Below are 27,459 nucleotides of genomic sequence, written 5' to 3'. Positions count from 1 at the left end.
AATTAAATGTAAGCTGCAAAGACCGCAGGACTGCTGGACTGTTCCTTTTTAATCTGAAACACTGAGCAAGAGAAAAAGCAGAGGAGTCACCAGGGTGAGGGTCAGGCTGGAAAACCTCTACTCTGAAGGAATGAGCTTCTTAGTTGCATTTTCCACAAGTATGACAACGAGAACTATACTGTTATTTTGTAGCTCCCTATTCATTACAGCAGAACCCAAGTGGACGATGTAAGCTGTTAGATGCTGTAAGATGTGGGTCTGCCCCAGCTCTGTCCTATACCAAAGAGCCTGGAGACAGAAGTGACTGTTCTATAACTACACGTCTCATTGCTGCACTTACTACAGAGACTGTGCTGAAGGCTTGCTGATGTCATGCACCACATAAACCTTGAAAAAACCTTTTGTAAATTTTATCTCAGCACTACTACCTCCTATAACAACACAAGGAAAGCCAGTCAAAATGCCAAAGGAATCTGTGCCTTTGAAACAACTTGATGGCTTTCTTTAAATAAATTTTTCCTAGCCAAAATAAACAAAGGACATCTAAATCCTACTAAACTCAGATGTGTCACAAGGAGACACAGCCTTTTAGCCTAATTATCTTGGAAACACCCAAAGGAAGATCCCAGATATTTAGCTGTCTGTTCTTTGTCACAGACATCTTTTCACTAAAAATGCTTTCTTTAGGATTTTTCCTTCTGAGAAGCTAAGAGGCCTCAGAGACAGAATGTAAACAATAGTTATCTGATGCTGTGGAATGCAACAGGTCCACCTGTGATTGGCCCATCTTGGATGTTTATAATTAATGGCCAATCAAGGACCGAGCTATCTCAGACAGAGTCCGAGAGAGCTGCCTTTGTTATCATTCTTTTCTTTTCTATTCTTAGCTTAGTTAGCATCTGAGGAAACATTTTCCTTCTATTTCTTTTTAGTATCGTTATAATGTAATATATATATATATCATAAAATAAGAAATCAAGCCTTCTGATCATGGAGTCAACATTCTCGTCTCTTCCCTCATCCAAGAACCCCTGTGAACACGGTCACAGTTCTTGACTGCAGTGCTGGTCTTTAGACAGGAACATTTTATCCCTATAGGCATTCTCACTCTTAGCTTGTCTTTTAATCCTACCTCCACCCACTTAAGGCAGACAAATTATTTTCAGTAACTTCCACTGTAAATCAAAAGTAAGTCTGTGTTTTGTACAGGCCATTCTTCACCCGTTAACTGAATCCAGTAGCATCATCTGCTGTAACACAGGGTAACACCAGCACTTTGCTGGACACCTGCAGTGTACTGAGCTCCAAGTCATCTGTGATGGGTAAGAAACAATGGCATTTCGAGACCTAGCTCAAAATGCCACTCAGGAGGCTCTTAAACTCTCATCTTCCACTTTTGACTGAGCATGGATGACCAGATGATAAAACCTTCACCTAATCAGTTTCTCAGAAGTACAGAGAATATATAGCCTCATTGCAGTTATTGAAACTTTTGCTAACCGACTTGATTTAACTTCACCAGGTAGTGCAGGCTAACAGGAAGGCCAAATCATCACAAAATTGCAGAGACTAACTTAATGATGCATTTTTCCAGCTTTCTCAGTAAGGCTGGTAATATGTTCTAATTTTCTACAACTATTTGGTAATGGTACCAAGTTACCTTGTCATGTAAATCTTTCTTTATATTATCCACAGGGAATGAAGTTGCACCTTTGACTGCAGCATGGAAATAACATAGAGAAAAGTGTTATTTTCTAATTTCAAAAGGCCTCTTTGAAGTGTCAGAAGGTTTTTAGGCTGGTTTCATAGCCACAGAAGTGTGTTCATGTGGATTTTCTAAATGTATTCACTGTAAATTTTAATTTTAGAAGGACAGAAGTTTAATTTTGCTAATAAAATATAAAAGATAATAAAGTAAGGGGTTGGATGTTTGTAGCCTTAAGACACAGCACCATTATGATTTGGATATCAGTCGTAAGTCAATGCCAGATCAATATTCGACAGTTGCACTATATTTAAATTATATTGCTCAAAAGTACATTAAGAATTCACTATTGAGAATACAATTATTCCACGGATCAGGCTAAAGAAGAACCATGTAATAAACAACTTATAACTGTATGTTTCCCACAATGATGTTCCAAAATCCATCCTAAATAAATATTTTGTAATATCTCCTTATCATTTATTCTTTAGTTATATGAAGAATTAAAGAAATAAAATATGGTTCTTCTCTAATTCTCTGGATGTTTAATCTCTGCCCTTAAGAATAATTTCACATGATAACTGATGGCTAGAGCCACATTTCTTATATTAAGGGTGATTAAGAAAAACAAAATTATTTTAGAGTTTTGGGACCTGTAAGAGGATATGATAGGCACTTATCAGACCTCCAGAAGCCACAAGAATATGAAACCTCTTATCACTGTATGAGGAAAGGATTAGCAAGTACCCTTCCTTTATTAGCATAACAACTGATTAGAGGAAATCGCAACTACATTGCATGGTCCTGAAATGGAGAGGGCAAGTGTTTCAGGAGAAAGACATGCAGAGAGAAATCCTGTACCACTGCAGTGCCAGGATGGGGAGAGCTGTTGGATCACCCTGCAGCTGCTTCATCTTACCAGTGACCCCAGCCAGGGATCTGTAACTTTACCGGGCTACAGAGGGCTAAAGCTACAAGCTGGATGGGAAATGAGCTTCGCATGGGAGTGCCTCCAACTTTTGTCTAATTGGGTCAGTTTGACACTAAAAAGTTTCACTTGCCAAACTAAAATAAAATTAGCTGGAAATTCTAGACAATAGAATGTTTGGTTAGGACTTGCTTTTCCTGAGGGGGGAAAACCCCAACAAACTTTAGAAACTTCCAAGTTTAAACGGCAAAATAAAATATCCATACAAACCTGAAGATTTAAATGGATAACTGATTCAAACCCCAATTCATTTATTGATCTGAACGCTCTTCTTCCTTTTTAATCTCTTATTTATTTTCTCTTGAGAAACTATGCTACCTTACCTAGGTCATTATCTACTTCTGCTGATGTAGAAAGTCAATGGCAGTAGGATTGGGTCTTCTGCTACTGCAACCTGATGTCATGTAAAATCTCTCAGAGATCATGGAAAAGCAGCTGAGCAGGGTATAAGCACTTTCCAAAACAAAGCCTTTCCCTGCACAATTTCTGAGACAAGAACACAGACTTGGCTGTGTGTGAGCTCCAACACAAACCACTGTTATTTCAGAAATCAGATGTTTCATCCACATCAGAAGTCAGAATGATCCCAATCAGGAACAGCAGTTTTCACATGCCATAGTCAGATGACAGCAGCTACTGGAGGCAGACAGCTGAAGCTAGTTGGGATATTCCTACACATATCCATAGTGTGCAAACAAATACTTAAGGTTTGTCACCAGTGTTTGCCTTACAGGATTGTAAGACAGGAGTTTTCTAAAAGGTAATTGACAGTGGTGAAATTTCCTCTCAGTTTTGGTCTCCAGTTTGTGTGTTTGCCCTTTGAGGCAAACAGCTTAGGAGCCAGACCTTCCTGTAGTCACAGTACAGATAGAAAAAGATCTTGCCAGTCTTCTCTCCCACCAGTCATGTTTGCCAATTTATGCTTTACTAACACCTTAGAGTCACACCCTGTACCACTGCTTTTTCCTAAGAAAGGAAAAAGCCTAGTCCATTTTCTAATTCTAGTTGCACAGGAAAATGCCAGATCAACATTAAGACCCTGGCATCAGGAATTTAGGGAGGCATCACAATCTCCTGTGCCCCTCCATCAATGAATTTCTCTTTCCATCACCGCTTTCCTAAAGAAACAGGCCCGTATTTCTCTTTCAGGGAAGGATGCAGTGAAGTTTGTAAAGTAGCAGCTCTCATACCTCATCTCTTCCAAATTGAGTACATTATTAATCTGACTATAGTAGCATTATTCATTCATAGTTGAGGGTTCCCAAAGATTTGCCTGGAGACCTATCTCATCAGCTCCAAAGGCAGTCTGTCAGCTGCAATAGGAATCTATGTTATTATTGTAATCCAGTGTCTGTGTGCTTGGCAGAAGGACAGTTAAATAAATCAGGGATGACTTCTGGATTTTTAACTTGTTACTGCATGTCTGTCTTTCCATAACTGATCTGGTATCTGGCAGAGATGATAGCATGGATGAGAGCCAGCTTGCTAAGGAGACAGCCAATGCTGATGGTAGAAGAGGAGACAGTTATTACCAAAGTGTTGTGGTGAGAGTGTGGCTTCAGATGACACTGCTGACTTTGGAGGACTGCTGTTTATGTTTGGAAGATGAGGTAAAAGGAATGATGAAAGGTACATTTTTCCAACTTTTATTTTGGTGCAAATTAATTAAGAACTCACGAGTTCTAGAAGAACAAACAAGTTCAGTTTTCATTCTTCTGGCTTCTGAGAGGGCTGTGCAACTAAGACCCTGGTGATGACACAGAGCAGACTGCTATTTCTTATAAGAAGCTGCCTCAGAGGAAAAACAACCCACCAAATCTTTGTGTTCTTTTTTTATATTTTTGTATTTTTAAACCTTTGGCAGAGTAATAGAGCACTCTGGAATATGAGTGGGTTTTGCTCTTTGCAAATGTAAATAAATAGATCATAGCATAAAAACATCCAAGCAAATGTTTTTTAAATATCAAGGATAGAAAAAATTAGTGAGAGAAAAAAATAATGTTGAAAACCATGAAAATCATCATGACCAACAAAAGAAATTTTAGAAACATTTTTTTAAGGTAGCTTTAGGAACGACTTTTATAGCTCAACTTTTTCTTTTTTTTACTTTAGAAAAATAACAGAAAAAACCTCTTTATCTCCCAGCATAATTAAAGAGTCTTTTTACTCAGTGACAATTCTAATCTTCCTGTAATGATATTGGTAAATAAATGGGGGAAGGAGAAAGAAATTAAGACATGGTATCTGTCTTCTCCATATCTGCTTAATTTTGGAGAATTTATTTTGTTGAAAATAGTGGTGGGATCCAAGGTACAATTTCTATCACAGTTTTCATTTCTAGTGATGCTGAGATCCAGAAATTGGCTAAAATTCATTTCTGGGCTACTGAATTCTTCAAACATACATTTTAATTTTCTCTATACCAAACTAAGGCCATACTGACTCCTTCAGCCTAATATAGCCATGAAGATTAAAATGCCAAAGTACTTTTCAGTGATTTCTCCAGCTTGCTCATATATACCATTGATTTTTTTTTCTTTCACATTAGTCTTTTCTGAGAAGCCTGAGACTAAAAAATAAATTACATGGACCTGCTAATAGTAAGCATGGATAGAATTAAGTCTTTTTTCATTGACCCCAATTCAGTATTTTGTTCAAGCATAGACAAACTTGCTTCTGAGTAAACTTTTGAAGCATTGGCTGAGGCACAGGCTGGCCCAGGTCTTGTTGGGACAGGATGAAAGCTACGAAGCTTTCCATAAAAATATACCAGACACTTACATCCCTTCAAGCACAGTGGAGCAGCTCCTACATGCAGCATTTTTCTTTGCTCCAAGATCCATACACTACAAGTAGCTGACCAGTCACAATGGCTGGGGGGCACTGAGGCGATGTGTTGCTACAGCAATTTTTAAAGTCATGAAACAGAAGCATGTGGGAGAGCAAGCAATCACTTGAATAAGTCATGTCCTCCATTTCTCTGTGCTGATAACTTGTTGAATCTGAACCACCACAAAAACAATGCACTCAACTGGTTTAGTTCCTTGTTTGCTGTAAGTTACAAAAATACACAAAGAAAATTTATGCTCATAGTCAAGTAATTTGGAGAGCAAGTATGGCATACAATGGACAATAAAAGAAAGCAGTATGAGAGACACAAGGTTCCCTCTTACCCTATCATGTTTAATACCCCTGCATATGTTGTTGAGTGCAGATTAAGTGAAATGAGTTCTTCAATAGAAGTAAAAATAAACACCAGGGACTCTCTAATACTTACTTCTCAACTGCATTGTTCCATAACTTTCTGAGGAATGGAGAAAGGAAAACTGAGGTTCTTTCTTTATGGCTGGACATTTTTAAGTTATCATTTGTAAAACCACATAAAATGATTTAGTTGTCAAAGAATAACTGAATTACATAAATAAAACATTACATAAAAGACATCTCAGTACAATTTATGTGAGTGAATTTCACAAGAACCAGTCTATTGTAGAAAATTCAACTTATGTCTTCCTGATCCTTTTATTCTATCTAAACATAGAAATTTATGTCAGTTCAAAAAAAAAACTATTACTGTTTCTCATAACTGAATCCATTATTTTCCCTCCATGATCCATCAGGTAAAAACAAGTGCAATAGACAGTTCTAGCAGAGCCTTGAACATAAAAGGCCTCAAGAATAGAATGAGATCTGTTAAACATATCTTGCTGTGCACTATAACTGGAAATGATAACCTTGAGGTTTAATTTAAAACAAGTCATAGAAAAGACTTCTGACTGTAATTGTTATCTGTCACATAAATAAAATTATCATGAAATGGAAATGGGCTTGAAAAGGTACAGTTTTGCTTGTTGCATTGCCTGTAAGCAAATTGAACTCTGTGAAGGTTTATCACTCTTTGCTGCCTTCTTCCTCCAGTCTTTCTTAATAATGGATCCATTCAACTGCAAATATATGGAAAGAGCTGAAAACCAATTAATAATTTTCCCTATTACTTTTTATTTCCAGGGCTTTACTGATTCTGTTGCATTTAGTGATTTTGTCTCCTTTGTTCCCCTGCTAGCCCAAGGAAAAACAAAAATCCAAAATTAGCTCATATTAGAGTGGCAGTATTTCCTGTGTATGGCAGCAGTTTCCAGACAGGCAAAATGAGGGAGTGAGTGCAAGTGCATGGATTAAGCCAGAAAACCAATGGATCTCAGGCCAGCACCTATGGTGCTTGCCAAGCTTGGCCTCCACTGGATTGTTCATAGAGGCAAAGGAACTCTACCAGGCACCAGATTTAGTGTAACTAGAGCAAGAGAAAAATGAACAGCCTACTTTCCTGCTTTTCTTTGCTTTTCAATTTGCTGTGAAAAGAAAGTGCACTAGTCTCAGGACACATAGTAGTGAGATGGAAACAGAGCTCAGGCTTGGATGTCAAAGATTCACCACACCTTTTCACCTACAGTGCATCTTGGGGAGGACAGACATGCACGGGCTGCCCCAAAGATGAACACAAAATTAATTTACTTGTTGTAGTGCCTATAATGAGACACACCAAAGTGAAGATACCTGCTGCTTTTCAGACAGCCCTGCAGGTCTGCCACCCTGGGCCTGCAGACAGGAGAGGCAGCTGGCAGACCCAAACTCCATTAAGCAGCTGTGGCCGTGCAAGCATGTGAAGAGAAAGAGTGGCAGGATGCAAGGGCAGGGAAAGGTGCCTGCCAGCAACAGCCCAGTGTGCCAGGCTGCATCACCTGGAGGCCGTCACATGCAGGTGCCTGCTCTTCACACAGCTCAGCAGGGTGCAGCTCACATGCAGCTTCTGCTCCTTTCAGCCTCAGGTGGCTCCTGAGGCTGCACTTGGTAGAGGGATCTGAAGCAGCTGACTGCAGTTTGCAGCAGGTGGATTATTACACACCCTCCTCAGCTGTTTCCTTCACAGCAGCAACTACAGAGAGCCCTGCCAAGGGTGCTTCAGAGGAAAAATGAAGTTTTGGGGCACTGACTCATCATCTCAAGGAGCCTCTCTCTCCTTTGACTATAGGAGAAATTAAGGAGAAAAAGTCACTTTAGCTGGACAAAGAGACTTTCTACTCCTTTAATGTTGGTTTCGGAATCCCACTGTATAGGTGGGATTTCTTCAGAATTACTGATGTCACTTCAGTAGAGTTCTGCAATATCCTGTTGACTTCCACCCAAGGGCAGAGGCCAGCACAGAGCAGCTTGGACCAAATTAGTGTAATTTGGAATTCTGAAAACTTTCCTATTTCCTAGCTGTCAATTTTTTTTTTTTCCTGGCAGCTTGTCTCCTGTGAAATGCACACATCTAGGCTGATCTTTTAGCTGCAGTTTTGGGGTTTGGATTGTTGGCTTTTTGGCTTTTTTTTTTTTTTTTGATTGGGCAAACTCAACTTCTATTTGCAACATTCTTAATGTCATAAGTCTGAAAAATCATGTTAGAAATACTGCTTGAACAGGATGATCACAAGTTTGATGAAGAGATCTTTCCGCATAACAGCATTCCTATTATTACATAAACCCACTCTGTGAGATTGGTTAACCTCATACTGTAACAGTGTTAAACACAGCTCCTAGCTAGACAAGAGATGCATGGATTGATGGAAGTTTGATAATCATAAATAATATCTTGTTGAGGCCATGAGCCAGAAGTTAGCACAAGTCTCAAAACAAGCATGGATGGAGGACAGCAGGAGACTTTGACTGGGAATCTCCCAGCTCTTCCATGCCAATTCTTATCAGATGGGTTTGGCAAAGCCATTCAACCTCTTCTTCTTTCAGAGTGGATGATTACTTTCCAAAAATCACATGAATGCTATGACAGCTAATTAATTATAGCTGTGTTATGCTTTACAAATTTAATTAGTATAAAGAAGATTAGTAGAGAGAAACACTCCACAGAAAATTAAGTTGAACATAGACACAGTGCTGGAAAGCCACTGTAGTGAGATAGAAAGGGGAGAAAAATGATAATAAGGAAAGGGTTTTTGAATAATGAGTACTTAAGAGGTGTGTATGAAAGAAATGAGCAGTGTTCTACTTTCCAAAGTAAGAGGAGGGGGAAAGGAAATTAAAAATTAGAAGCAAGGCAAGCAAACAAGATGAATAGATTTGAAATATAAAGTGAAGATAATCATATGGAAAAGATGTAATAAAAGCCACCCAGATCCAGTAATGGATCTTTCTGATATTAGAGGAAAATGGTAGCACACTTGTATTGACCTCACACTATGTCAACACAATACAGCTCTTAATTCCTGAATTATATTGTTAAATAATTAACTGATGAATCATAAGCAAATAATTAAATCTTGGTTCTGTAAGCCTCACAACTGAGAAAATAAAACTGTCACAGTGATACCAGATTTTTTGCAGAACTGATACCATGGTTAGGGAAAGGGCAAAAAAATTTAATATCTATAGCTGGCTATATAGGGTGCTGGAAGAAGCACCTGGGCTCCATTTCTCATTGAACAAAATAAAATGGATCATCTGTTACTTAAATCTCCTGTATTAAAGTTGAACCTAAAGAAAGTAGAAGAAAAGATTGCTAGTTACTCTGCAAAATACCTAGACCTGCCCTGTTGGAGAGGGTTTGTGATTTGGGGAAGCAGGATTGAAAAGGCTGTCACTCTAAAACACTGAGACAGTCTTGAGTTCATGTTAAAATATCCCTTCCTCCAATATCCCTAAAATTAAGAGCCATAAAATAAACCCTCACAGTTCAATGGACAATAACTCATAGATATTTAACAATCTTAAGAACAAACTTCTAAGAATAATTCAAAATAATAATTTTGTTTATTCTTGTAAAAGGAGTACAGTAGACAAAATATAAAAAGATCAGCCTGTGCAACTACAAAACAAAATAATTCCGTTTCTCCCATAAATATTTCCCATTATTTTCAGATATAGCAAAAGCACATGTACTTCAATTCTAAGCAAGGCAATTAATTTGGATTCTGACAAATCAGAGCCATCAGTCATAGGATTACTTTTATTATTTTTTACAATGAAAGGACTCTGTGAGCACAGATCCTGCTGTGTAGAGCATCACATTCCTTCCCGAGAACAAACTGATAGGAATGAAAAGTCTAACAGTAAATAATTATTCCAATAAAGAAATTACAAAAAGCTACAATAGTTACTTAGCTAGACTAATTTCAATTGTTTGTTCTTTCAACATGTCGTTTTAAAATAAATAGAAGACTAAATTTTAGAAACATCCACCCTCCAGCTTCCTGATGCTTTGTCTTGCAAAACACTTGCCAGCAGCAAAAAATTTGAGTCTTTGAAGATCAGGGAGGGGATGAAGTGTACCAGGATTCTTCAGCACCCCCAAATAACCCCACACCTGGGCTTAGGCTGACTCCACAGCCTCTGTTAGCCATGTTGGCTAGGACATGTCCTTCAGGAGCATCCTGAGTTCATGTCCCATGGCCTGGGCCTAGGCAAAGGAATAGAGCTCATTGTTGAAGTAGTTCTCCAGCTGGTCGCTGAGGGAGTCAAAGGTGGGCCGCTCATCAGGCTCTGCATTCCAGCACTGCTTCATCATCCTGTAGAGCGGCGCTGGGCATGTCTCCGGCTGAGGAAGTCTGTAACCATTGTCCAGGAGCTGGATCACCTGGTGTCCTGGCATACCTGCAAGCCAAAAGGAGTTCGTCAGGCTACTCAGGACCTGCTTCTGGGTGCCGTGTGTTCCTCTCTATTCAGCACAGAATCACCACAGAATGGTTTGGGTTGGAAAGGACCCTAAAGATCACAGGGTTCAAAGCCCTGGCCCTGAGCAGGGACACCTTCCACTAGACCAGGTTACTCAAAGCCCTTCCAGCCTGACCTTGAATGATTCCAGGACAGCCTCATCTCTTAATGTTTACCAGCAATTAAAAACCAACTCCAACATTTCCCCACCACCTCACCCTGACTGTGCCAGCTACAAGGCATCACAAATAAGTTTGTGATGTCTGCATGTAAGCCTTTTCTTCCACCATTTGGGTTTGTCAAAAATTTTCAGACATCTATATAGCTTAAATAGTTCCTAAATGCCTCTAGTCTCAGTGACTATGAAATCTCCTAAGAAAACCTGATCTGCTGCTGAATTTTCCTCACATTTAGAAACTTTTTCCTAAAGTCAGCCCTGTTTCCACAGGGGCAGCTGGGCAATGCTATCCCCCCTACTCCATCACCACCGGTCATGGAAAAGAAACCATTCATTTCCCTATCTTTGCTATACCTTTATATACTAAGACTACTGTCCTGTTCTCTTCCAATCTTTTTACTCTTTAAATTAAATCTTGAATTGTGTTAATTTCTTTTCCCTAGATCTCTGATGGTGCTTCCGCTGCACATTATCCACTGCCACCACAAATCAACATAAACTAACTGATTACTGAGAACAAACTCCTGAAAGTAATACCAAGTACGCAAATAGTAAAATGACATTTTCTACTTTTAAGATACAGATGCCTTTGCAAAGGGGTAATACTGAATGAGTTTTCAGACAATATCCAGAGCTACGGTGTTACATATTTTTTATACTAAAATGATTTATTTATGTGTGTGTGTGTCCATACGTACACAACTATAGTTTATATAAGACTTCAGGATATTTTGCTTTGCTTTTTTTTCTTCAGAACAATTTCGCAGGAGGTGAGGGTGGGAATCAAAAAGCAAAATCAATTTTTCCTTTTGCAGAAAATATCCGTTTGGGACCCAGTGAAATGTAGTTTATGGCAAACGCACCACCCCTCAGGCCTGTACAGACAACATAACTTTTTTTTGCTTTAGTTCTTCCCTTGTGTTCTACTCACCAGCACAAAATGAGTCACAGTCAATCATCTCACTGATATCTTGTGTTATTGGAGCCACAGTTCCTTGAGCATTTCTCACCGTACTAGAAATAGTAGCTGCTCTCAGACTACTATATCTACTTTTGAGATTGGTAACATTTTATTTTTTAATTATTTAATTCTTGTGATCCTTTCCTTTATGAAGACTTTTCACTGCAGCAATCATACATGAGGGAGGGGGGTAAAAGCACCCTGATTTATTTTTCAGACACCTTCTTTCTGAAGTGCTTGTTCAGCGCTTCACACATAATCTATTCTTGCATGAGATACACTAAAAAAAAAAAAAAATTCAAAAAGGACAGGTTGGGAAACAAAAAACCCTCCCTTTATTTCTTCCCTTTTTCACATTCCAAGAACTGGCATCTTTGATCTGATGATGGAGGAAAATAGCCAGCTGGCTTAGGTGCCTCTGCAGTGCAGATTGATTCCATCAAGAGGAAGCTTGAATGTGTGCTAACCACAGCCTTTGCAAAGCTGCCAGGATGCCCAGGGAAGCCAGAAGGTCTACCCTACTAAATGGACCTCATCTGAACAACCTTCTTCCTCTCTTTAAAATTTTAACCCTTTAACATGCCCATAGTACAGGCATTCAACCTTCTTTTTTTGTGTTATTCTGAAATCAAGAAAAAAATTAGCCATCATTTCTTTAGGTAGAAGTACTTACCATGATAAGGCATCTGCCCATAAGTGATTATTTCAAACAGAAGTATTCCAAAGGACCAGACATCTGATTTAATGCTGAATCTGTTGTAGCGGATTGCCTCCGGGGCTGTCCATTTCACTGGGAGTTTTGTTTCAGTCCTAGCTTCATATATTGTTTCATTTTCTACCTATCATGGGTAAAACAAAACAAGCCTGGTTTCAGACCTGCTTCAGCAAACCACTTAGGCATCTGACTAAGCTTAACATGTGATTAATCTTATCTTTTAACCAAACTCTTGTTTTTCAGGTAAGTACCCATTTTCTGAAGTCTACCGTTGGATTCAGCTTTGCAGTTGAAAAGTGCAGAGGCTTCATCAGAGGCTTTTCTAAAGCATTTATCATTTCAAGCAAGCACAGAGCATTGGAGTGGCTCCTGATTAATTATGACTTGCTGCTGTGAATTCTGGACCCGGCATGCAAGATTTCAAAAGTCTGTCAGGAGTGGCAGTTTAAGCATCCTGCTGACACTAGAGACCAAATGTCTCCACGTCTGGTCTAGAGTAAAGAGAAAAGGCAAGAGCAAGAGCTAATGAACTTCAGAAGATTTCTTCTGTGATTTATTGTGATGTTGAAGGGTCATTGACTTTGATAACAGTGGCTTAAGCAGGTTTTTGGGGAAGAAAGAATAAACTCTCACTGATTCAAGTTAATATATTAGTTTCCCCTAAGCTAATTAATGTAAAGTGTAGGTGAAAGAAACAAAAAAATTGCTGAGTTGCCAGTTTGTAGAATCATGTCCTTAAAGGTTTATCGCAAGGACATCTAAATTTTGTGAACATTTCTTCTCTCTTTAATTCCTACACATAATTTAGTATACATAAGTCACACCTAAAGCCTCAGTCAAGTTTTTCACATGCAAATCCAGACATACATGTACCAGATCTTGCTTTTTTGATTGTTTAAATACAGAATGTATATTTCCCAGCTGCAATGGTCGATGGTTTTAAAAATATTGGTTGTTATTGATTTATATCTCTATACTTATACAGCTGGCATCTTGACCATAACACTAATCTTTGGAAACAAGAAACAAATGCATTATGAGCATTGTTCATTTAAAAAGATATATTTTTTAGGTTAAAGAACTTGTAATATGAACTTATGCATATTTAGAATAATCAAAATTAAATTAAAAGAATTTTCAAAGTCCCTTGATGCCTTTGTTAAGCCATTATTCTATACTTCAGTATGTAATAAATCCAATTCTGTTATAAACTTCAATTTCTGCTGTTGGAATGGAAAAACAAAATGAGAAGTAGAATTTTTTTTCTCTGTTTTTCCTCTCAGTGCAAGAACATAAATAAATAATAAAATCCAAGAATAGCCTCAGAAATTATGGATTTCATATTGAAATCCATAAAATGTAGCAAAATAAATCTTTCCAACACTGATTAAATAATTTTCAGAGGTAGGAAATCTCATTTCTAAACCACAGCTCTTCCAAAGGGATGCTTTGGCTGGTGACCCTTGGCATTCTCTGCCTTCAAGGACTAGAGAAAAAAAACAAAACAGTGCAGTGACAAAGAATTTGCATCAGACTTAAAGCTCTGAGAGCTCACTTTACAAATGTTGCTGTTAGCTGTGGAGAGGAATAAGGTCCTTTTATGATTACTGCCTGTGATCACAAGCACCATGGAGGCAGTGGGGAAGTTAACAACAAGAGAATATATGTCAATACATTTTTATATGCCTTCTCTTACAGGCCCAGGTGTACAACCTTTCCATCATTCCTCTCCATGTTGCAAACACTGTGGATAAAGCTGGATATTGCCAGGATCCTTCCTGGGTGGCTGGGTAGGAAGCAGACACCAAGATTCTTCAGACTGACGCAAAGGCACAGGACAACTTCTGACCTCGCATGGGATAATGCAGGTAGAAGATACAAGTGAACAGGTTATAGGTCCTCTTCTCCCTGGGCTTGCCTTTGTCTTAACCCATCAATTCATTCTTTAGTTGGCCTCTTCCACCTTGTTCTCCAGAGTTAAAATCGGGGACGTTTAAGCCTCTCACAACCTACCTTAAAAACTCTTGCAAGTCCGAAGTCCGCCACTTTGTAAACATTGTGCTCACCAACAAGAACATTCCTGGCTGCGAGATCCCGATGGATATAGTTCTGAGATTCAAGGTATGCCATCCCAGAAGCCACCTGAGCAGCCATGTCTATTTGATGTGTCAGGGAGATTTGAGAGCCTCCATCTTCTGTTTAAAAAGGAGATGACAAGAACAACATAAGAACATTAACAAGATGCTGATTTCAGACATAAATAACTGAAAACCTGCCTGGTTCAAAAAAGCCAACACAAATAAACCAATCATGCGATACAATAAAGCAACAGTCCAGCCAAATGACAGAGATTTCTGAATGCCATTACTTATTTCCCAATAACTGAGTAACAGTGCTTGTCCCATCTTCTCTAAAACAGTAGATACTACATGCAGGAGTTAATCAAGGCCAGGAAGGAGCTGCTGATGCAGTCCGAAAAGAAAATCTTTTATCTACTGATAGTAACATAGTATGCACCTTTCTGACATTAAGGGTTCATAAAACTGTTCCGAACTGTGAGTAAGAGTTAATGTCCGTACCCAGTAGTTGTAGCTAGAGCTGGCTAAAGATGGAAAATCACAAAATTATCCTTGTTCCCTATTCTCCAATGATTCTGACTAGGAAAAATACTATCTGCTGTCAAGTATAACTTATTTTCACTTTCCAGTCCACTTGACAGCTTCACGCTGTCATCTCTGTTGTCTCTACTCAGGAGTAGGACTCCTTGAGATGATTTCAAGCTGCCTCCTTCTCCAGTAGAACTTTTTGAAGCAATGTGCATGTCATTCCCACCACCAAATTCCAGAAATTGAGATTTGGCAATTGAAGATCATTGTTCAAACAATGTAGTAGAAGAACTTTGAGCTGAGCAACTTGCCTCTACAAATTAAGGAAAGTCTCAGGCCATGAAAAACTGCAGCCAAAAATTTTAAAATGGGTAACAAAGAAAAAATAAAAATTCATTGGGGTATAACACATTAGAGTACAAATTTGTGGCATTTTGGGAACAGCTAACCAAACTTCTCAATGCAAAGAATTTAAACCAGGAAGTAATTGATTGTAAACCAAATCAGTATTACATTCAAGGACCACTTCACACAATCCCAAATGCTGCAGCACTGAAGCATGGCTTTCTACCTCTGTAGTCTCTAACACTCAAAACAATTTCAACTTTGTTTCAGAGCCTTGATATCAAAAAGCTTATTAGCAGTTCTTTGTCATCAGCTTGGTGACTTTTACTTATTGCTTCTGTGTTAGAGGAATAAAACTTTTGTAGCTGGCAGTTTTGTCTCACTTATTTTTAATTGATTTACAGTGATAGCATGTCTTAGTATTGTTTTAAATAGCCTTCTCCAGTTCTGGCATTTTATTTGATGGAACTTTTTCATCCCACCTTACCTAATGTAAACCTACCATGTTTCCATTTAAAGCCATTTCCCCTTGTCCTGCCATTACCTGGCCTTGTAAAAAGTCCCTCTCCAGCTCTCTTATAGGTTCCCATTAGGTAGTGGAAGGCTACTCTAAGTTTATATCTAGCTAGCTAGCTATAGATATAGATATGTTTATATAACTTTCACACTCAAAATCAGGCCCTACTGCTGAATTTATAAATTTATATATAATCCCATGGATTATTCTTTAACTGATTGAAAAAATGTAGCACCTCCATGTCCTTTTTTACTAATATTTTTTGACAAAAACTTCAACCTCATATGAAAAATTTATTAGAGAAAATATTAAAGAAGTCTTGGGGTCTGCACCCTGTTCTAAGCAATCTATCATAACCATTCATATAGAAAAGACAGGAAAATATTCTCATTGACAGATATCTGACAATAAAAAAAGAGAAAAATAAATAAGCGGCACTTTCTCCAGTGAGGACATTGCCTTCACAATAATTCACTGAATTTCAAGACTGCATACCTGCCAGAACAAGCCCTAGGCCCATCAGAATTGATAAAAGCACTCATATATTTATGACAATTTCATTCACTTCCAATAACAAAGAAAAGTTTTCAGGTGCATTTTTCTCATAGTGGTGGCAGCTCAATAACTCTGCATAGCAGTGCTCATCAAGAACTCTCCCAAAGTACATTTACAGTGGGCAGAGGGAATTCTCATGTCCATCATTATTAAGTAGCTGTCAATATGGGGAAATGTGATAGTAACTGTGAATAAAATATTAGGGACTTTTAAAGCTGGAAAAGCATACCATACAGTTCTAGAAGGGGAATAGGAACAAAGAATATCTCTGGACTTTCCTCCACTCTAGTTTGCTTTATTTACCCATAGTGCACACAGAGACAGAAGCCTTCTGGAAATATTTTCCTGTTTCCTACAGAGGCTGAATCTCAAGAAAACCTACCAGGAGCTGTGCACTGCAGCTGATATAGATCACTTCCAGCCACAGAGCTCAATAGGAGCTTCAAATCTCTTTCCTTATTAGTCTCACTGACAGCAATGACTTTTCTCTGACCACAATACCTATCAAAACCCTTGGATCTCTGCCTCCACCTCTTAGTTCTGTGCACCTCCCTGTGCATCGGTCATCAGACAAGGAGGGATACCACTAGACTGGGTTTCAACTGGGCATTTTTATGGATATCTTGATGGCTGCCTGGAAACCAGCTGACTTTCCACAGCCTCTGATGAAGAGCTACAGGAGTGGGCACTTAGGCAAGGAGCAAGGTGCTGTGCTTATGCTGGCAGCTGATCCACACAGAGGCTGCAGCACTGATGTGCTCTGGACATGTTTACTCTATGCACACTAATAGGCCAATTTTCACCTCTGCCACAGCTGTGACTCATCCTGGCTTTCTCAGAGCTATTTCTCCACTGCAATAAATGTTTCCATGCACAGCAATCGTTTCCTGATGTGCCAGGCTCTTTCAATCAGATAAGCTGCAATCTACACACAAAGGCACCAAAGATGAGGATTTGAAGGAAATTTGTGCCTTGCTACGTCTGGCCAGCAAATGCCTACAAAACTGTGGATGATCTGGCCCAAGGTCATGGCAGACCCACTGTGGGCAGTTCCTGGAAGGGCTGTCTCTGTGTCAGAGATTTCTTTAGCTGTAATTGTGCATGGACAGACCCTCATTTAAAAATGGTTCCGCAGAGAAGATGGGAGAAGGCATGTGTCATGGTAAATGCTGTCTGTGGTATTACACAGGGCTTTATGGGCTGTAAACAGAGAAGAAATTCAGCATGACAACCGTGGTAAACATTTTGTCTTCAAGAAATCATTACAGCTTTAAAGACATTTAGCATCTCAAAGACATCTGCTAAACTGAAAATGGATAGCAACACTAGAATCAAGAATTTCCCGATAACAGGAGTGAACTTAAAAGTGCAATCATTATGCTAGTCTGTTCCAGGCTGTACAATTTTATTTTTAATTATTATTTGCCTTCAAAAGAGCACTTTGAAGTGCTACTGAGATAAAAGCCCTGATGAGATAGGCAAGGGACAAATTTGTAGTGAAAAGCTATCCCTGACTAGTAATAGTTTTCAAAGCTGTTAAGTACATTTTGTGGAAGTGCTTCTATTTCATGTCAAATATGATGACCTATCCTTCTGGATACTTATATTTTTATTCCTTTGTGTATGTTCCCATCTACTCCTAGAACTGGATGAAAAAATATGAGCCATTATAAGGCAAGAATCAGACTGTGGATGTGATTCTTTCCTACTTTTAAAATATTTTGGTTGTCAAAAATTCATAAGCCTTTCCGCTTTTCTCACCCCCACACATGACAAATAATGCAGCTTTTACATAAAACTAGGGTGTTGTAATTCTGTCTTTTATGTTAGTGTATTTACTCAACTGCAGCACCCTTAAAATGAGTTTAGAGTCATTTGCTTACTTTTAAGGTATTCTAGAAGACTTCCATATCTCATCAGCTCGGTAATAATATAAATTGGGTCCTCCAATGTGCAGACAGCATAAAGCTGTATAAGCTTTGGATGTCTCAAGTTCTTCATTATTTGTGCTTCCCTCAGAAAGTCTTTTGGATCCATTGAACCTGAAACAACAGCATATAACAAAACCAAGGTTATTAAAGGGCTTTCTACCAGCAATCTTAAGGGAGTAACTGATATTGTTTTCTGGTTTTGAAAGTACATTAACATCTCAAATCTTCACAGTTCCCACAGAAAAGAGACAGTGCAGCTGAAACAAACATTTAATGAGTGAAACATGCCAGTTGTGTAGGGACAGACAACATATGTGTCCCAGCCACCAGAAATATAAAGGCTAAAATCAAACACCTCCAGGACTCCCCAAAACAGGAAAAAAAAGCAAGGCTAGAATGTTAAGGGATACATTTTAAACAAACAACTGGTTAATGAAAGGATCAGAAACTGAGGTGAGAGTGTCTAGGTAATGAACATAAAATTCTGAGAGAAAACTAGTGCTGCAATAAAAATTTGTTGCACTATATTTTCAGCTTCACCAATTAAAGACAGAAAGCACTGAAATCAGTTTAGCATATGCAGAGATGGTGTGTGCATTTTATATATACAAAAACAAATAACTATTTATAATGATCATGCAATAGCAACCCTATCAGAAATACCAGTGTATGCACAGATGTAACATTAATTTTACAACCCCTAAATACCAAAGTGTCTTACCAGCAAATGATGCCAACTTTTTAAGTGTTACATAAGATCATAACATCTCTAGTTCTATTCATATATATAGTGAACCAATGCAGAAACTATGTCAAAGAAGAAGTCAGAAGTGGTATAGGAAGCTAAAGTCATGGCAAATGTAGGATTAAAGGTCATGTATCCTGAATAGGGGATTTATTAAGAAAACACGAACAAATAAAGAATCAAAGCTTTCTAGATGAATGATCCAGTAGTGATCAGATATTGTCAGGTTTTTGAGGAAGCTGGTGAATAATATCTCCTTCAAAATGCTTTACATGCAAATGTGAAATTATTTAACTACTCATGTCTCCTTCCTCCCAAATCAAAATACTTTAAGAAAATATTACAGTTAAGATTGGAGAGGAAAATATCTAGTTATCCAACTTATTCTTCTCTATGCCATGTTTAAAAACAAATTCATCTTACTCAGCAAGCAGACTAAGTAATTTGAGAAGCCAAGGCTGCAAGACGAAGAGTCTTTATGGTTTTTCTTTTTAATATTAGGTAATCTATAAGGTTCACTTGGGAGTTTGATTGTGTTCCAAACATGGATGTTTAAATTAGGTGAAACTCTTGGAGGATGTTAAATGGCTCAGCAATAAAATTCCAACCGATAATCTGTTCTACAAAAAGGACTAGAAAATCAGCCTGTTCACCCAAAACCTACCTTAAATGCCACCTCCTGAAAAATGCCCCGGTTTATTTCCCAAAACATAGGAATGATGTGTGATTTCTTATCCTCACATCAATACAAGAGGAAAGATTCAGAAATGCTCCTGACATAGACTTTATGAAAAAAGAGCCACTTGGCATTGCTATTTGGGAGAGCAAAGATTACATTGAAAGGAACAGGTACTCCTCACTTCTGTTTCCTCATACTTCCCTTGGCAATCCCATATTGCCCAATTTGGTAAGATGTCATTAGGAGGAGTGGTCAAAGTATCTGGATTTCCATCAATAAATGCCAAGCAGCCAATAATACATCTCCTCAACCGGTACAAGCTATACTCATTTTCTTTACTCACTGTCAGAGGAAAGTGGGGGCCTTCACAAAGAGTAAATGATCACACCTGGTCTGGATAAAGTGGAGATTGTGACAGGGAGAAAACCCAAAATATCTGTGATGCTTACTCTACATCCTTTTCTTGTTTAGAACAGCACAATCTTTACAGATTTACTCAAACTTTCCACCAATTCTAGATTTAAAAAGATAATTTAGAAGGTTGTCTTTATAGGGTTTGGACTCACTTTGATATTTATTTAAAATTTTACCCCATTTGCTTACTTGTTTCAAGATAGAGGCATTGTCATAAAAATCAACCTAAAATCTACAGCTGCATGGTGTGAAGCATTCTGCCTCCAGAAGCAAATGCATCAGCATGAATTATGATTTAGCATCAGTGCCAAGATTTGACAAGTTGATCCTAAAAACGATGAACTACTTGCTCACTTAGGGTCTACCAAATCATGGACCCTCTATGGATCATTATACAGGATTTCTTCACACCATAGAATTTGACAGTCTGATTTGTTTCCACCATCAAAGTTTGCCTACAAGGAATTTCTCAATTTAATCATGCTATAAACTTCTCCCAATAAACTGAAACCAAGCAACATGTTTTTCAGATATGACAACTTTCAATAAATTGATCAAGAAGGAAGTTTTCCATTAGCTGAATAGCTGCAAATCTTTTTCTACACTGTAAAAGCAAATAACAGTGACAATAATGATAACAAACCAGAAAAAGATCAATATTTCCTGCATGTTTTACAGAGCATATGTAACCTTCAGTTTTACTTAGTTTACATCTTTAAATAGCGCAAGTAGCAGACAGTGCCCCAATCCCCCACAGCCCTGTAGATCTTATATTGTACTTCATAAGAAGATTGGATGCCAAATGAAAAAAATTAAAAGTGTCTTTACGAGTGTTCTGCCTAAGATTATGTTTCAGCAACTGAATAAGCAAATTAAAAACTGCCTCTAAAAGAAACCAAACATGCTTGTTACAAATTAGTTGGATAAAGCCTGTCACAATAGTGGCAAAGAATTTACAGTACATCCCTTTGAGGCAGGAAACACATGCCAAATGGAGTTTCAAATAACTGAGGGGGGTTTAACTTGTAGTTGAATATGTATGTTTTTAATGAAATACACATTTTCAGCTGTTAGTGGTAAACACAAGATAAAGAGCAGGTTACTGTAAGTAGAAATGACTTGGTCATAAAACAATTAGTTAACATAAGCCTTTATTGAAACAAGTGGAGGTTTCCTTTGTGTAAAATACCAGTTTGGGAGTAAATTTATCAGGACCTGAAGAAAATATGGTCTTAATAATCTGTTTTTTGAATGAAAAATGTTTTTCTAAATGTCAGAGCCATTCTCCAGAACAAAATATTGGAATCTCTTCCTTTGAGATGTTCTATGTTGTGCTGCTTTGCCAGGAATCACCTCTAACTTAAGTCTACTTAAAACAGATATATCAGTTCTGATTAACTTATCTTTGAAAATATTTTGTTCTAGAGTTGAGGAAGCTTCAAATTCTAAGATAAACACTGATAACCTGGAAATGAGTTAGAGAGGAAGGTTAGTTATTTTCCAGATTCTGCTATTCTAAATGTAAATGGCCCTTAAATATTTGATAAACGCATCACAAGACCCTTTGTTTGCAACTTTTCAATAAACCTTCCCAAATTGCTTCAAAGTACCCTTGTGCTTCAGAAGAACCTAGCCCTCTAAGTAAAGTTTATAGAAAATTAATTTATGTGGAGACTGCATTAAACATATAACTATGATCTTCTGAAGAATTTTATGAGTAATAAAGAAATAAAGTTTAAAAACTAAGAATTTGACAACACAAGAAACTAAAATAGCCTATTCATATTAACAGATGAATAATATATGTTTCTGGATGTTCTCAAGCAGCTTTGTCACCATACAGAAGTAAACTTACATATCAGTGTAAGGCCACATACTGAATTAAATGAAATAAAAAAATCTCTTTTGTTTTCAGGGAAACTGGGGTATTTCCCTGAGTGCAAAGCTTTTTACACTGCATATGTATTAAAGAGATGACAAATTAGAGAAATGAAAATGTTATGAAAAACTCCACTGGCAGTACCAACCCAGAGACTTTTTTGGAAAAACCTCCTGAAAAAAAAAAAATCATGCTTGGAGAGTTTCCATGCAGAGAGAAGCTTGGGAGATGCTTTACAATGTGATAATGACAAATGTATGCGTCAGCTTCAACAGGCATAAGGAACTTTATCAGATACAATTAATTGGTGATGATAGATGTCTGCTTCACTTGCTGACAGCTGGAGAAGCAAGCTAGCCCAGACAACAGGTTCTAGAAAATCCATCACACTCAACACAGGACAAAGTGCAAATCCCTGCTGCAATGATTTCCACTTAAATAGAAAAATCCAATGTCTCAGTGAGGAAATAAAAACAGAAATGTGAAATGACATGTTCAGGGACCTGCATCAAGACAGTGCTGTGCAGAGCCAAAACCAGAAATAGTAACTGCTGGTTTCTAGATGTTTTCCTATCTACTGATCCCTGCACCTCTTTGAAAACTATGGGTCAACAGCTCAAAAGTCAGAGGCAAAGATGTTCTTAAGTTTTGTTTTTTCATTCACACATTCATGGCTATGGCTGTGGCTGGTAAAATGTCACAGATGTCTCCAAAGCAGAGACAGTGAACCAGTGAACAAATAAGAGAATTATCTGAACGAAAGCATCACATTACTGCTGCTTTCTGTATACAGTCACACTGATCAACAGATTGTAAAAGAAATAAGGAGAGGTAATTGGCAAGATATTGACAATGATATTTGAGAGCAAAGAGTGGAATGATCTCAGATATTTTCAGTTGTTGTAATTGTGCTGAAGGGACAAGGGATGGATTGTGTGCAAATTGTTGACTTTGGTTTTCTGATTATGGTGTTTTGCTTTTGTTGTGGAGAATTCTTTTTCTGGCCAGGATTTTTCTCTACATGATTTGAGGTGTAGCCTCACCAGCACTGAGCAGAGAGGGACAATAGTCTCTGCCCTGGTCTCCCTGGCCACACTATTGCAGACTGAGGCCAGGATGCCATTGGCATCATTGATTTTAAGCCTTTTAGTAGCAATAGCTATAGATTATTTTAAGTCCAGAAAAAAATTGTTTGAGAAATGAGAAGGACACTATATAACAAGAAACTGCATTTAGCCTTTCTAAAGACAAGTGGAAAATGGTTAAACAAGAATGGAAAGAACAGTTAATACATTTGAATAGGCTTTTATTTTATTACAAGAAGGCATAGCAAGGGTTAAAAAGAAGACATCAGGCAAATTCAAATGTGAAATTAGGTGCAGATTCTTACAGTTCCTTCATCTTAGGACTAGAGGACTTCTTATTATTGTGTAGTCAAGAACAAGCTGTATTTTGATTAAAATAAATGCTAATCTCAGCAGAGGGATGATGTGTAATGGCATATAACAGCAAAGTATTCCAACTATATATGGTCTAGAACAGATGTACACTGCAAAATAATGCCCAACAGAAAACCCCAAAGTTACAGAAATCCTTTCTGGCCCTAAGACCTATAAATCTATGACATTCTGATTGCATTATACTTTCTCTATTGTTCACCATGTGATTACCCTTGATCAACCTGCTCCTGCTTGGTAATAAGAGCATTGTTCCATTTCACAATTTCTCTGGTGGTAAAGCTTTTTTAGCAAAGCCCTTTACATCTCAGCCCCTTACATTTGTCAGATCACTTTAACACACTCCTCTGTTTTTCTGATGACTTGCTTGTCCAGAGAGTCTACACTGTAAAACAGCTTAGTGGAAAGTCTGTAGTTTAAAATACACCCCCTCCTGCCCCAGTCTAAAGACAAGAGATTTAGATCTTTGAGCCAAGCTACAGGAGAGGCGTATTTTACAGTGTGTTACACTTGAAGCCTGAAACATTGCTTATGTGAATACTGGAAGCTTCAGGGATCAACACTATATATTTCTTGATTACTCATTAACTATTATGTTTTTCATTCATTTATCAACTTTATGTTATGGTGAATGAAATTACCAACCCTACCCTTTGCTGAAATTTTATTAGTACCAAGATAAACATTTGTTACTCAGACTAGGGTGAGGGTATTGTGGTTTGTCTTTAATTAGTGAAGTGTTATTCCTCATGAGTAACAATGAGAACAAGCTATGGAAAACCAATGTGCTGATTACTGTAAGGCACTCCAAATGCCTTTCACTATACAGTGAAAAACAATATATAGAAGAAGATAATTCCCTGAAGATGTGTTACTACAAGGTTAATTGCTTACATTTGTGACTGTGTGAACTGTTTTTGTAGAATGAGATAGTTCACAAAGTACAGTGATAAGAGATTCAACATTAACTACATAATTTATCAAGACAGCTTTGGGAATCAAAGTCTTCATTCTGAGCAACACTATGTGCGACGTTCGGCTTCCTTATCACAGTGTTAGGTCACAAACTCTCTGCTATCCAAGCACTGCATCCAGGTGGGGCTTCTGTCTGCCCTAACTCAATATAACCCAGCGTGCAATCAGTGAAACTACTGCTGTTGACCTTAGCAAGAATCAGACTAGAGTGGAAAAAATGGAGATAGGAAAAGTATTGATTAATCGAGCCCTTTTTCCCAGGTGAACTATGATACTACAAAAAGAATCACAGTTGAAGGAGTTTCTTCCATTGTACTGTACTAGTCTATACATGATAACAAGTTTGCAGTGAGTCTTATGTTTACTCCAGTGAAAAAGACATTTCAAGCTGTTTTTTGTTTGCTGAGTCACTAGGGAGATGCACCTGTTCAGTGAAAAAAGTATTGTCTTTCATATGAATTATAGAAGGTCTTTAGTCAGAACAGATGTCATATTTTCAGTTAAGCAGAAAAAAAAAAAAGGGGGCTTATTTTCTTTCACTTTGCATGTCCCAAAACACAAAAGATATCCTGATACAAGGGAGACTTGAAACATATGCTGAAATTCCTCCCTGTTTAGGAGACCGTTCAAGCAGTGCTCAAGCATATTGATGCTATATTGAATCAAAGGCCTGAATCTGTTCTGCTTCCTGAATCAGGTTCATTAGTGCCCAACACAAGCTTTTTTAATTAACCACAGCTCATGTTGTTATCTCTTTTTAAAAAACATGTATATCATACAAGCTGCCTCTCTTATCTATGTGGTTCTTGCCATCTGCTGGCAGATATTTTATGTTGTCAATTGAAAATGCACAAATTACTTGAAGTTAATGAAACATAATTAAGAAAAATGCTAAAAACTGTATTAGTCACAATCTTATATTACATGCAAATAGTGAGTATAAATGTAGTGTATCAAAAACTTTTAAAAATTAAAAGCAATACTAGGATTAAAGCACTCCTTAAGTACCAATTTAGCATAGTAAATATTCTATACGACCGAAGAAATCACTGCAGTATAGCACCTAATCCCTAGAAAAACCCTACAGATGACAGACTGCTTGCAATCAATTACTTCACCTACAGATTATTTAATCTATAGTGACTCATTTCCACACAAACAATACTGTAAAAATAGGTACAACTCTTGTTGTGGTTGCCTTATTATGTGATACAGATGCTGAATTAATTCAGCTCATCTAGAAACAGAAAACTGCATTAAATTCTCATTCAAAATACCAAAGACTATCTAGACCTAGAGCTTTACTAATCTTCATGTCTAGGTGTGGGGATTTTAAGAATGAATGCATATATACAGATAGGCTCTGTTTGCTGCAGCATTTAAAAAGTAAAGGAGCACTCTTGCTAATAGCTCATTAACATTTAAGAATAATTCACATACCTGGTTTTAATGTTTTGATTGCCACAGGGGTGGTATTATTCCACAGTCCTTCCCATACTTCACCAAACTGACCAGATCCTAATTTTTTCACTAATTTCAGAGATCGTCGGTCTATCTCCCACTGATCAACAGTTTTGTAAGATAAATCAAAAGTAGTAGGAGTTTGTATCTTGTAAAAGAAAATAAATAATACACATCAACAACATATACAAATCATTGTTAACTATTTCGTGTAAAGCAGGAACAGATATAAATAATGTTTCCTTAGAGTATACACATGCAATAAAGTGAGCCAAGAACATAAAATACATACTGGGTGCTCTTTGTTAGAAATTAGAAATACGCTAAAGAAAATATCGTCCCATGAAAAGCACAAATTAGAAATCATCTCTCTAGCAAGCTTTTTGAACAATGACTTGCTGGTTGCCAGAACCTTGTGGTTTTGTCTCAGTAATTACATATGGACAGCTAGAGTTATGAAATTGGAGATTTCATTTCCATATGTATTTATAAAAGGTATTCATAAATCATGATCTGGCATATTCCTCCCCCCCCCAACCAAACACTTGATGATTTTTTTCAAAATGGTATGGTACTTTATTATTAATTTGTCAAACTCAAGAAGGAAACTGTAACACTACCCAAAACTTCCTGAAAACAAGCAGATCATTAACATTCTGAAATGGTAGAAGCAGATATGGGGTCAACACTTTCTGACAGGTATCTGATGAGTTAGCTCACAAAAAATAGTTTGCACAGTGTAGCATCCATGTCTTACCTTTAGGCATGGCTGTCCGAGCAACACGCAGAGGCCATCGCTGTTCTTGCTGTAATAGTCAACCAACTCCTTCAAAGTTTTAAAAGTTTTCCTTCTGGTTAGGAAAAAGCTTCCATCCATCCTTTTGACCCTGTAGTGCTTCACAGATGTACCATCAAAAACTAAAAAGATTTAAATATATTAAGTTTTTAGGAATTATTGAAGTGGTAAAATATCATTTATACCCAAACCACCATAATGTTCCTAAATACATTTATGAGGACCTTAAAATAAATTATTTTAGTTCCAAATAAGACAACTATAAAAAAGCCTCTTTCAAACCAAAGCCCATTGTTCAGATAGCTTAACACATCTTATCTATATCAGTCTTCAGCTATTCAGATTTGGAAATTCTCCACCAAAAGAACTGATGTAGAAGTACATAAATATATCTTCTGTGAGGCAGCTCATGTTTCCCATGTTTGAAGAAGCCAAAAGCAGCCAAAAGCATCTAACTGACAGCAGTCATTTAGCCAGTTTTTAATATTTCCTGTATCCTCCTTTATTTTAGTGTTAACATTCCAAATAGCAGCTGCTGGGCTAGCAGGCATTTTAGAGGAAGCAGATATACCCTCCACAAAGCCACAGTTCTCTGAAAAGTAAAAAAAATCTTCCAAGAGATTTTTTAAATTTTGTGCATGTTTGGAATACATAAAAATCAGGTGAATAATGCTGTGTTTCAGGCAGTTGATTAATTCCTTTTCCGTGCAATGTTCTTAATTCTAATCTGTTGTGTCTTAATCAATAAGACTATTCCTCACCTCCTGTAAGTTATCTGCTTATCATGACAGCCAGTGTCCCTCCCTGTGACCATTGGAGCACTCTTTAGATGTGTCAGAAAAAAGGCT

At 37.6% G+C, this 27,459-nt stretch overlaps 1 protein-coding gene across 1 annotated transcript in view; it reads right to left on the bottom strand.

Moving 5' to 3' along the window:
• Positions 1–9,557: 9,557 nt before the first annotated feature.
• FRK (fyn related Src family tyrosine kinase) overlaps positions 9,558–27,459 on the bottom strand; it is a 45,559-nt gene continuing 27,657 nt past the window's right edge. Inside the window, exons 3-8 of the mRNA XM_071438258.1 lie at positions 26,573–26,733; positions 25,795–25,963; positions 18,158–18,316; positions 14,265–14,446; positions 12,210–12,375; positions 9,558–10,337 (exon numbers count right to left, since the gene is read on the bottom strand). Coding sequence (XP_071294359.1) covers positions 10,144–10,337; positions 12,210–12,375; positions 14,265–14,446; positions 18,158–18,316; positions 25,795–25,963; positions 26,573–26,733 — 1,031 coding nt within the window. The 3' untranslated portion in view covers positions 9,558–10,143. The remainder of the gene's footprint in view (positions 10,338–12,209; positions 12,376–14,264; positions 14,447–18,157; positions 18,317–25,794; positions 25,964–26,572; positions 26,734–27,459) is intronic.

This window comes from Agelaius tricolor, unplaced genomic scaffold (assembly GCF_023055355.1).
Source record: "Agelaius tricolor isolate 1412-34295 unplaced genomic scaffold, bAgeTri1.0.p SCAF_1, whole genome shotgun sequence".
Taxonomy (NCBI): Eukaryota; Metazoa; Chordata; class Aves; order Passeriformes; family Icteridae; genus Agelaius; species Agelaius tricolor.
This window is presented reverse-complemented; position numbering and strand designations above follow the sequence as displayed.